General features: G+C 45.8%; 1 protein-coding gene across 1 annotated transcript in view; it reads right to left on the bottom strand.

Moving 5' to 3' along the window:
• Positions 1-12,640, bottom strand: part of SYNE1 (spectrin repeat containing nuclear envelope protein 1) — a 1,959,630-nt gene that overhangs the window by 946,611 nt on the left and 1,000,379 nt on the right. Inside the window, exon 65 of the mRNA XM_085611789.1 lies at positions 1,464-1,781. Coding sequence (XP_085467915.1) covers positions 1,464-1,781 — 318 coding nt within the window. The remainder of the gene's footprint in view (positions 1-1,463; positions 1,782-12,640) is intronic.

Genomic DNA, 12,640 nt, shown 5'->3' with positions numbered 1-12,640 from the left:
TGTCCTGGTGGGACAGATGACAATTTGTGAATGTGGGCTGTTGAACTATGATGGGCAGACTTCAATCCAGGGAACCACTGATTCTTACCCCCTAGTGCCCTTCAAGGAATGCCAGCTTTGTTGTTGCTTGAAAAAAAAAGTATGCTTGGTATGAACAAGAATGCAGGGATGGAGGTCTGCTGTCCATCGCAGGCCTTCACCCATGTATTATCAACATATTTAGTGGGATTCTTACTAATTCCTGCTCCATTAATATTCTTATGACAGCATTCTGCAAATGTTACTGAATTGTCATTTTCTGTTGCAACTAATTTGCATATCCTCTTGCAGCACAAAATTAAGATAGTGTCATAAGGTAGTCACCGCACAAAATACAGCAACAGGTTTGTGGCCCAACCTTAGTACATTGGACCCTTTATTGGCCAGTATAACAGCTATAACCGGTTGTGTGTTAACTCGGAAACATTTTGAATCTAATGAGAATACAAATCCAATTGGTCACTAGTGCACAGAAAATTTAGAAAGCTGTAGTACATGCAGTGGATTGTATTCATTTGCCTTATGGTTCCATTATTATATACAATATCAAATGAACGTTTGAAGGTTTCACCATTTTACTTTGTTGATGTCTCCAAGTTTTGGGCTATCCTAGGGACACCAGGGCTTACAGAGCATAATACAGTTATTGACTGGCCAATTCTGCTATTCATTTTCCACTTGCTGTACAGGCCTTGTTTTTTCTCGATGGCAAAAACGAAAAAAGTAATGAAGATAGGTTTAAAGGAGAGCTGAATATACTACTTTAATAAACCAATATCTAAATTATGTTAATCTGTTAGATACATAATGGGTAGGATACACTAGGTTCACATATATAATGTGTCTGTAAAACTAATTTGGAAACCACAACAATCATTCACTGTAGCAGGATATATGATTTAAATGACGTGGGGAACAAGTATTTTGATGAGTACAGCATTGTTTTTGCTCAAACTGTATACAAAGAAGAGGAAGAAAAGATATTAGAAGACAAACACAGAGCACTAGTGTTTGAGCTTTTAGATACCCTTCTGTGGCAGTTGAGAAACAGCTAACTAGTATGTCTTCTCTTTGTTTTTAGGTGTAGATCACATCAAAACTGCTTGAACATGGAGGATCTTCATGTAATTGCTTGTAGTGTCTAAAAGTCTGTTTCTGTACGTACAATATGCTCTGTTGGTTCACCACAGATCCAGCACTGAGCCGAAAAGCCACAAAAACTGAAAGAAACAGGCACATCTTTTGCTGCCACTCAGGAAACTTCAGCACACCTTACAATTAAAATGTAAATAATGTCTCCACAACTCATATTAAGAGTAAATTAACACATTCCTGGAAAAATATGTGTATTATTATGGAAAGGAAGCCAAATTGCACAAAACAGTAATATGAAGCAGCAGAAATTTTTATCTTTTTTCATTTACCTTCATCTGGTGCAACTGCATCTCCTTCGTTGCTCTGTCAGACTGACGTCCAGTTCTAATGTTCACTTTTTCTTCCAGACCTTTAAGCCATGAGTCGACCTGCTGAAACTTCTGCTCCATTAGCCTCAATCTGTTTAGTGAGGTGTTTAGCTGAGTTCTTGTCTCTGAAAGCCTACGCTGATAGACCTGCCAGTCCTGCTGCAGAGATTCCAGCTCTCGGTCCTCTATGTGGGGAATGCCCCATGGAATTACTTCTTCTCGGGTATGGAGCACTGAATTGAGCATGGCTTGCCCCTCTGCACAGCACACCTGTAACTCCTGCAAGAGTATATGAATGTTTTATTATGAAATATATGTTAATAGACTTTTCTCATTCTGCTAAAGAGGTATTCACTTAATCTTAATTCTCTTTATACTTCTGCAGTCTTTCGATCTAGCACTAAATTATAAAAGAGAGATGCGGCAATACTGCAATGCATTTCAATGTGCATTAATTCCATTTATTGATATGTACAACCAGGGGGCCTTAGTATCTGGATCAGGGGGCCTTAGTATCTGGATTGCAACACACCTAGGTTGCTCAGTGAAACAGGTAGAGACATTCTCTAGTGATATTCTTTGCGCTAACCTGAGTTTTGGCCAGGACCAGGATAGTATTGATCAATTTCTATTAACGGCCAGTAGGGTATGGCCAAGAATCTGCCACCCTTGAACTTTTATCGTCATTTTTGCCTACTATCATTGATAATGATTTTATGATCCTGGCTGGTGACTTAAATTGCCAGTATGAACCACTGAAGGACCTGGATGCAGGCGACCCTAATGAGGAGGACCTGCACTAGGCTATTCCAGTGGCCAACGCCCTGCCAACCCGGGCTTGGACACCACTGGTCATACAGATGAACACCCTTTCACTGAATCAGTCGCTCAGGGCATGTAATGGGCGTTTTAAATCTGATTCTCCAGCTAATTTTACCTATAATAGACCAGGCTGCCCCTCTATTATAGACTATATTCTGGTGAATACCAAATCATGGCACTGGATAATTGATTTTAAGATTGTGCCCAGACACAACAGCGACCAAAATGCCTTGATCCTAGAACTGGCCTCGCCACACACCGGCCTCTAAGGGCCAATTTTTGAACGCCTCAGGGCTTACTTTAACTAGCTGCAGGAGGAGAGGAAGATGGGGTGCCTTTTGCCAATCCCAAGATAGGCTAGCCTCCCTCTATCGAACTATCATGCCATATTTGGTGGTTGCAAATCAACTGAGTGAGCTTGCAGATCCCAATCGTCCACTTTCTGAAATTGCGGAAAACCATCAAGGCCTAGTGGTGGCCTTGGCTGATAGCTTCTCCTATGTATCACGATCAAAGGAAGGCAGTGCACCCAGGCACCCCTGGTATGATGGCGATTGCCGCAAGGCCAAGAAAACCCTTGTCTCAGCTATTAAATCAAATGATGAGTTGGGTATAAAGTCCAATAGGTCATCTTATAAAAACACAATTAAGCTAGCTAAAAGAAACTGGGAAGTAGAAAAATGGGAGTGTTTGAGAAATGCTCTAAGTAGTAGGGACATGAGGACATTCTGGAATCTAATAAATACAGACTCCAAGGAGCATAAACCAACAATTGAACCGAATCTAGGGGCTGAAGTCTGGAAGGCCCATTTTCAGTCCCTTTATTCCAGGGTCGAGGGCGACTCAGGGCAAGCCGCAATTCAATGTCCCCAGCCACAACTTGCTTGCCTGGACACCCCCGAAATTTCTCTAAAAGAGATAACGGCCGCTATTGGCCGAGTAATCCCTGCAAAGGCTACGGGCTTAGATAAGATCCCTGGTGATCTTTATCACACTGAACCTAGCATTTGGGTCCGTACTTATGGATCATATTAAATGCTATTCTCCAGGGAATGGAGATCCCCACAACATGATTAGGGGCGGAAATTATCCCGATTTACAAAAAGGGATCACCCCTCCATCCTGCAAATTATCGGCCCATTAGTCTTACTGATGTCACTCAGAAAATCTTTGCTCGAGAGCTTTTGGATCTACTACAGAACTGGATGGAGGAATTTTCCATTCTTAGTCCCTACCAGGTCGGATTTAGAGCAAAAATGTCCACAATCGCCCAATTGTTCAGGTTGCAATTATTGCACTGGAAACAGTGATCTTGGAGGGTAGCAGCCTCTATATGATCTTTGTGGACTTAAAATTGGCTTTAGATTTAGTTCCCAGGGAGAAACTATGGGTTATTCTATTAGACCTGGGAGCGCCCCCGTATATATGCCACATTCTGAAAAGACTACACGAACACAACTTTCCCCAAATCAGATATGGGAAGAACGGAGAGCTCACTGATCACATACCTATAGAGAAAGGCGTACGGCAAGGGTGTGTTTTGGCGCCAACCCTCTTTTGTATTTTTATTAATGGCCTAGTGGGCGCCTTGACAGCGGGAGGGGACATAGATGCTCCTAAATTGGCAGGCTGCAAGGTACCTGCCTTGATGTTCGCAGACAATACCCTCCTGCTGTCAAGGTCCCCTATGGCTATACAAAGGGCTTTGGATATCTTCCATTCATTGTGCAAGAACAGGGGCCTGGAAACTAACACCCAGAAAACCAAATATATGGCTTTTAATGCAGGGCACTCAAAACGACCTAATCCCCAATTAGATGGGAATTTATAGAGAAAGTCCATGTATGTGAATACTTGGTATTGTCTCTAAATGAGAAAATGGAGTGGGGTGTTCAAATCAAGAAGGCTTGTCTAAAACTGGCTCAAACATCGGGGGGATTAGCGAAGCAGCAGAGGAAGTGCGTACATAAAATGATGGGGCCGGTGCTGGAAATATACATGGGGCGGAAATTTGGGGTCATCGGCCATCTGAACAACTTGCTAAGATCGAGAATTCATCTCTCAGACAACTTCTGGGACTTACCAAAAGCACACCGCTCACCCCGCCCCGAATGGATCTTGGACTTAACCCAATTGCATTAGAGGTCGCCCTTAGACCTTTGTTATACTGGCGCTGCCTATGGAGTACCCCAGAGCTAGCTATGTACAGAGAGGAACTGAGGGAAGTGACAAACCATAATGGAGCAAGCTAAATATCTTGGCTCACTCACATCAAGAATTCTCTAATATCCATTGGAATGGGAGATCTATGGGCCAGTGCAGAAGACAGCTGTCTGTTAATACCTAGGAAGGTTCTGATAAAGAAATACAAGGATTATAATCGTACGCTATTACTGAGGGGTTACAGGACAGGCACACTGACAACATACTGTCTAAAAGTTCAACTGCAATATAGTTTAGAACCTGTTATAAAGGATATACATCCTTCTCTTGCTAAAAAACTATATTTGCAGTTTAGGCATGGTACACTTCACTTGCGTGCCATCACACATAAGTGGGGGGGGCAGTTCCACAAAAGACTGTCTGACATGTAATAATTGTACGGAGACTGACCTACATGTACTGTTTTTCTGCCCGGCATATGAGGAAGTAAAATATTGCTGGTTACGACAGCTGTGTAGGAAACTTGGATGATAGTGTGATTGTTGTCTCTATGGGGGTTTCTCCAATGTTTCTTTAAATTGTTTTTTCAAAATTTAGAAGTTGAGTAAAAAATCTTTTTTCAGTGTCTCAATTGTACAGACTGTTATAACCCAATCTAATGTGGAAACATTTTTATGGAAATACTTAAATGATATACAAATCATATATAAAAAAGACTAATTGAATGTTTTGTGATATAAAAAATAAAACAATACAAAGATGAAAGAGTAAGTTGTTGCGTAATGTAATTTTGCTCTGGGGAATGTTTATATACAAGTAACTATTATTGAAAAATTAGAAAGGTTAGATAAGAGGCTCTCTTTTTTTGTTTGTACCCTCTCCCCTCCTCTTGGGCCTAAAAGTAATTAGGGGAACCCTTTTGTACTTACACGGAACCTTGGAACTTCCCACTGCTCACAGGCTTTTAGGATCTTAAAATATGATAGTAGTATGCCTATTGCGTATTCTGTGTCCCGCTATCTGTTCTCAATGTGGTGTGTACGCCAAGCACTTCTAAAGAAAGGGCAAGCTCAATCAATTCACCATACTTCCCCACTGTGACTCGAGGTTCCGTTTTAAAAATCTGATTTCATACATTATGATTGAGATACTTGTACTTTTTTAGGGTATTTATCGTACCTTATTACTGTTATGAACTACTGAGCAAATATTTTTTTGTGTATGCCTTTTAATGTCGGATAAGTTGCACTGATTGTACTGTAATTTATATGTTTTTATCTGTGCTTTTATGGACTTGTTAGGCCAAAATAAAGTATCTCTTGACTTGACTTGATATGTTTAAGAGAGGCTTGTTTAGGCATATCTTTAACTATTTAGGAAAACCTAACTTACCTGCATTGACTCAATGTTTACAAGCTAACCTGGGTGTATAAATCTTTTATCAAAGAACAAAAGTCAGATATGCAATATCAAGGCCACTGTCTTGATGGGTCACATAACACTGGTTGTAGGAAAAAGCCCCTTTTTAACATGGCCACCCCCAATTTTTGCCTGGTATCTGATGCAACTTCGAAAGAAGTGCACTGGTTTCTTGCTATCCACGTGCCCAGTGGCAGATCTCGTTCCCTAAAACTGTACGATGGTTCCCCAATTGGCAATACCTGGGTACTGAAGAGGGTCCCTAAGGGCTGCATCATGTATTATGCCATGCTAAGAGACCCCTAAGCACAAACATGCAAACTGCCTCTGCAGGCTGCGTGCCACGGTGCAGAGAAAAGTGAAGACACAACATGGCACACCCCCTGTGTGCCACACCTGCAGACACTGCATGCAGTATAGGTAAGTCCCCCCTACAGAGCAGGTCTTACAGCCCTAAGGTAGGGAGCACTATACTACATGTGAAGCCTGTGAGAAAGTGCCATCTTTCTTGCACGGTATGTCCCCCACTTTTTGCTGAATTGCTGATGTACTTTGACTGAGTGTGCCCTGGGCTCCTGCCAATCAGGTTCCCAGGACCTGTGTTCCTTCCCTAAAACTGCATGACAGCCTAATTACTTATTGTGCCACCCTTAGAGGCCCTGTACCCTGAGACACACCCACACACACACACTGCCTTTGCAGGCTGAGCGTCTGGGTGCAGAACAAAATAGAGAGTCGACATGACACACATCCCTGTGTGTCATGCCCACAACACACACTGCCCTGGCATACCTCAGTCACCCCTCTAGCTGGGTGCCCTATGCCAGTGGTGTCGGTACAGGTGCACGAGCCCTGTGCCCCTTCAGAACCCAGGTCCATTCCTGGGCACTGTAAGTGCAGTGCTGCCATTTAAGAGTATATGGTACTGGGAGATCGTCAACACGAACTCCACAGTACCATGATGGCTAAACTGAAGACTGAGAAGTTTGGTATCAAACTTCTCAGCACATTAAACCCGCACTGATGCCAGTGTGGGTTTAATGTACAATGCACGACAGAGGGCATCTTAGAGATGACCCCTGAACCTAACCTACAATCCACGTCAAGTCTGAGGAGCAGCCTAAGCTGCCACACAGCAGACATGTTACTGGACCCCTGGGTAGAGAGCCATCCGCTCTCCTGGGCCTGCAACAATGCACATCCTGGGCGAAGTGCTAGGTCTCCTCCCCCAGGATGGGCAGGGATAGCTTCAAAGGCATGCCGCCTTTGTGAGCTTCCCCAGGCCACTTGCTGTACTCAGCAACTGGCCCCTACCGGTTCTGACCCCCACTCTGGCGGGAAGACTGTCGGAAACCCCAAGGAAGGAAAGGGGGTGTGCCAGCCTCTGCCAACCCCACCCCTCAGGGGGAGGCGAGGTGAAGCACATCTCCGGGCTCTCGCCATTTTGAAGATGGGAAGCCCTGCCCAATCAGGACTAGGCTACTGTCCCCCTCCCACAGGAGAGTGGCAGGATAGGGGGTGTACCCACCCCAAGGAAGGGACCCTTTGGTCCCTGCCCTTTACCTACCTGTAACACCCCTACATTTAGTATTTAGGGGCACCCTGAACCTTCCTTCCTCAGATCCAGATTCCAAAAACAAGAAAGAAGATCAAGAAACAAGAAGACCTGCCGTGCAACTGCTAACAAGAGGAAGACACCAACTGATTTGGCCCCAGCCCTACAGGCCTGTTGACCCTCAAACCTGCTCCTGCTAAACCCCAGCGTCTCCAGTGTTCAGCAACCTCAAAAATCCCGGAGGACCTGACTGCCTTGTGACTCTAACCATCTGGGATTCTCACGAGCAGTGGTACTGCTCAAAGCAAGTAACTGACCCCTGGCACCAGCCAGGAACCGCGAACCCTGCACACTCTGCACCCGCCAAGCCTGGCTTGAGTGGACAAACACCAAGTGGACGTCCCCCCGGTGACTGTGACCCAGAATCCAGCACCCAAGGACCTACCTCGGCGCTCCTGCCGATGCCTGCAGCCTCAGAACCAGGGACCCCTCCAACCGCGACCAGCTGAGGGTAAGATTTGCCGATGCCAAAAGGCACCCCTGCACCCGGCGCCCTGCGGCTCTCTGTGCCCAACTCCTGGGTGCCTACCTATCCTCCAACTACCCAACTTATCTCTCGAAGTGGTGGTCGTACCTGAAGAATCTTCATCCCTGAGCTTGCAGCCTTTGTTCGTCACTGAGCTTCTCCATTGAAATCCATTGAGCGCCCGACGGCTCAAAAGCACTCTGCACCCAGCCGCCCGAGTGCTCCTGGCAGTGCAACCTCTACTCTCATCTACTTCCCCACTTGCCCTGAGTAAGTGACCAGGAGCCAAGCTCCCACAGGCGCGTGGCCTGCTAGGCAGTAGCCACCAACCAAGGGCCCCCTGCCTCCCATAGGTTAAATTGGGCCTAACTCTCTCTGCAACCGGCTTCCCCTGTGCCGCTGAGGGTGTAACAACTGTACCTACCTGACCCTGGGAGACCCCTGAGTCTATGCCCAGAACCTTAACTATGCCAGTCGAGTACTTACCCAAAAGCCGATAACTTACTTTTCTTCCATAGGGTAACATTGACTGGTTTCACTTGGAAATTCTTCTAAGTGTCGAGTTTTGAAACTTTAAAATATTCATCTAAAATCAGCCGACTAACGAAAACGAATTTACTCATCGGCTATCAGGAGAGATCCCAGTGCTGGATGTTGGTGCCCAGCACTGACCCTGCAAAGTAATTACAACCGTACTTACCACTAACTTGATTTTCCTCCATAGGATAACATTGCCTGGTTTTTGCCAGAAATTCTTTTAGGTCGTCGATTTTGAAAACGTACAAATACTTTTAAAAAATCGCCTGTAGAACAAAAACGTATTCTTCTAATTGTTTACAGGAGATGCACCAGTACTGGATCCAGGATCCAACTCTAAGAAAAAGTAACAATAACCCTACTTACCTGCTAAGTGAATTTCCTCCCATAGGATAACATTGGCGATTCTAAGTGAAAAAGTTTCGAAGTGTCAACTTTTAAAATACAATAATATTCCTTAAAAATCACAACTGTAACCAAAACGTTTTTACTCAACTGTTTACAGGAGATGTCCCAGGACTGAATCTAGGATCCAGTATTGTGGTAAGAAAAGTAGTCCAAAAAGTAATCAATTGCATTTAACTAGAAATTCCCATTGAGCTCAATGTATGATTGGATTTGAAATTGTGTAGCCTATTGCAACAACTGTAACTATTGCATTCAAATGTCTATTGCCTATTGAAAAGTATTTAACTAAAGCATCTCATTCAGAGAAAGTATATTTTGATACCTATTGTTGGTTCTAAAATAAAACAACCATATATTTCTATATACAAACCATTGGCCTAGAGTTCAGTTCTTGAGTGTGTGAGACCATTTGCTGACTGAGTGTGTACAACAAATGCTTTACACTGTCCTCTGACACTGCCTTACTGCTCGGCCAAGCTACCACTTTAGAGAGTAAAGTTATATCTAACTTTAGCCTCTGCCAAACCTCTGGGGACTGTGGACTCTGTGCACACTGTACCTATTTGGGAACAGTATATACAGAGCCACTTTCTTACATTGGTGGATCAGCGGTGGGATAAAAACTTGCATTTGTTGGACTACTTGGTTACCATCTGATCACACAACAGAACTCTTAAAATTGCCTTTAGAATTTTGATTGGTCTTTCCAAAATACTAAAAGTCTTGTCAGGGCCTTGCTTAAGTCCCATTAGAATTTTAGAAAAATAAAAGTCACTGTAGTCAAGGGTAGAGGGTTAGAACGGTCAGGTTAGAATGCCTCAAAGAAACCCAGCTATTCGTGAAAATAATACCATGCAGGACCTGGTGGAGGAGCTCGACCTCACACCTTACTTACACTTGTCTTTCAAGGAATTGCGGTCCCTATGCAAACTTAAAAAATTACCAATGGGCCTGCATAAAACCAAACTAGGGCTCCAGGAGCTCTTGGCTGAGTATGGTAAGGACCACCCATCTGAACATGGTGATGACCAGTCGGATGAGTGCAGGGAGGAGGAGGAGAAGGATAATGACCCCCTCCAGTAATCCCTAGGGAGGAAAAGGCTACCATATCCTTGACTCCAAGAATCAACCTCTGGGAACCTAGAGACCACTTAGGTGGACCAGGTACCAGGGAACTCACTGGAGGACCCTCCAGTGAAGAGGACAGCTTTCTAGCAAAGCTGGCCAAAAGATTGGATCTAGAGTACAGACTCCTGGCTCTAGATAAAGAAAGAAAGGAGATGGGTTTAGCACCCATTAATGGTGGCACCAATACTAAAACTAAGGATAGGGAGGAAACTTCTGATCCTAAAATCCCCAAACAGATTGTCCCTAAATTTGAGGAAGGTGATGACACCACCAAGTGGTTCACAGCCTTTGAGAGGGCTTGTGAAATGAGAAGAGTAAAGAAACCTCTCTGGGGGGCACTCCTGTGGGAACTGTTCTCTGGTAACTGCAGAGACAGGCTTCTGACCCTTTCTGGGCCAGATGCAGGGTCCTATGACCTCATGAAGAAGACTCTGATCGAGGGATTTGGGCTCACCTCTGAGGAGTATAGAATTAGATTCAGGAGGGCTCACAAAACCCAGATCCAGTCCTGGATTGACTTCGTAGACTACTCAGTAAAGACACTGGATGGTTGGTTAGCTGGACATAATGTGTATGATTTTACTGGACTTTACAATTTGTTTATGACGGAACATATACTAAGTAATTGCACAAATGAAAAGTTGCATCAGCATTTGACAGACCTAGGTCTAATTTCTCCACAAGAATTGGGAAAGAAAGCAGACCACTGGGTCAAGACTAGGGTGACAAGGACAACCACTGGGGGTGACCAGATGAAGGTGGTTACAAAACCTCCCCAGGCGAAAGGTGGTGAGAATCCCCAAGATAAAAAGTCTGAGTCTTCTAAAGGGCCACAAAAACCTGTACAGGGGTGGGTCCCAAACTACTCCCTATGTGCCTCAACCTTATATGGGGAAGAACTTTGATCCCTCAAAGGCCTGGTGTAACAACTGTAAGAAGTTGGGACACTTTTTTTTTTTTTTTTTTTTTTTTTTTTTTGAAAAAACCTTTATTGAGCATAAGAAAATAATACACAGCTGTACGCCTACAACCTGAATAATCAGGCCGGCAGCAACCACATGCGGTGAGGCATCAATGAACATAGTTTGAAAAGCAATCACTAGGTTACACAGCATGTCGCCTACAACCCAAACGGGCCGGCCGCGAAGCATAGGAACTAGTACTGTGTAGGCATGTAGTAGGGAATAATCAGAGCTGCATGAGGTGATCCAGCATGAGGAACCTGAGGTTTCATTCAACTTCAATAACGGAACCAAAACAAGTGCTACATAAACAGCGCCCTTCCAGCGAGGATCCAGCGCACCTAGCATGAGGTAGCCGTGGCAATGTGGTGCCTGGTTGTGCGGGTCTCGTATCACTCTGTGGCATGTGGGACCCACCCAAGGTGCCGACGTCACGTGCCACAAGGCACCGTCAAATGATCTGGGCGGGCATAGCAAGGTCATAGTAGAGAACACGACATGACGCTGCCTCCGGCAGTGTCGCGCATGTCATGTCGTAGTGGGGGGGAGGGAGGGGGGGGGGAGGAGGGGGAGACAATCAGCTCGCGGCGCCCACCACCCGTATATCCCGTGGTTGTTAGGTGATTCCTCGGGACGTGTGTAGCCCAGCCGAGGGCAGCGGGAGCGCTGGCGTCGCATGTATGGAGAACTAAGGGGGCGCGGGAGGGGGGGCCAAAGCGGTGTCAGCTGGCAGTGAGTTGGGCGCTGGAGCCGGCGAGGTGACCCGGCCTTCCACTGTAACAGCCCCACTCGCACCTGCAGTGGACTCGTCTGGGAGCTGCATTTTCAGGAGATACGCAGTGAGGGGACCCCACAGGTCCTTGGGTCGCGATTTGTGAGGCAGAAGGTCCGAATAGTTGTGCAGTTGTTCCTGCCAAGTTGTCATAGTATCTAGCCAAGTCTTGAATTTAGGCGCTCGCCCTCGCCCCCACCTGCATGCGACATGGCGTTTTGCCAACAGTAGGCCTATCGCGAAGAATTTCCGGTGCGCCTTAATATCAGGGTTGGATTGGCCCAGCAGGGCAATCTTAGGACAAGGGGTAATGCTTACCCCAATCATTTCTGAAAGAGCTGCAAACACTTCCTCCCAATAGGCGGCAACGGCCCGACAGGACCACGCCAAGTGCATGAAGTCCGCGCCTGGCCTCTTGCAGCGGAGGCAGCAATCGTTGTCCCGGAGGCCGAAGCGGTGTAGTTTAGCGGGTGTAAAGTAAAGGCGATGCAGGAATTTAAAATGAACCAGGCGAAGGCGGGCATTTCCCGTCACCGCGCTGGTATGTGAGCAGCTCTCCTCCCACTGAGCATCCGACAGTGGTTCCCCCAGGTCGCAATCCCAGTCACTACGCGCTCGGAGAGGGGGGGGGGAGGGGGCGGCCTGTGCGTGAGCATATAACATAGAGACCACATGTGTCGGTGTTCCCTTCTGCAGCAGTGCATGGAGGGGCGCCATGGTGTCAGGCTCGCTCGGAAAATCGGGGGTAATCGCCTTGATATTTTGCCGGAGCCGAATGTAGAGAAAGGTATCCATGACGGAAGGAGTGGCATCCTTGAAGAAATGTGTAGCTGTGCGGAAACTCCC

The sequence above is a fragment of the Triturus cristatus genome, chromosome 6 (assembly GCF_964204655.1).
Source record: "Triturus cristatus chromosome 6, aTriCri1.1, whole genome shotgun sequence".
NCBI lineage: Eukaryota > Metazoa > Chordata > Amphibia > Caudata > Salamandridae > Triturus > Triturus cristatus.
The sequence above is the reverse complement of the archived record's forward strand: the minus strand, read 5'-3'. Positions and strand labels throughout refer to the sequence as shown.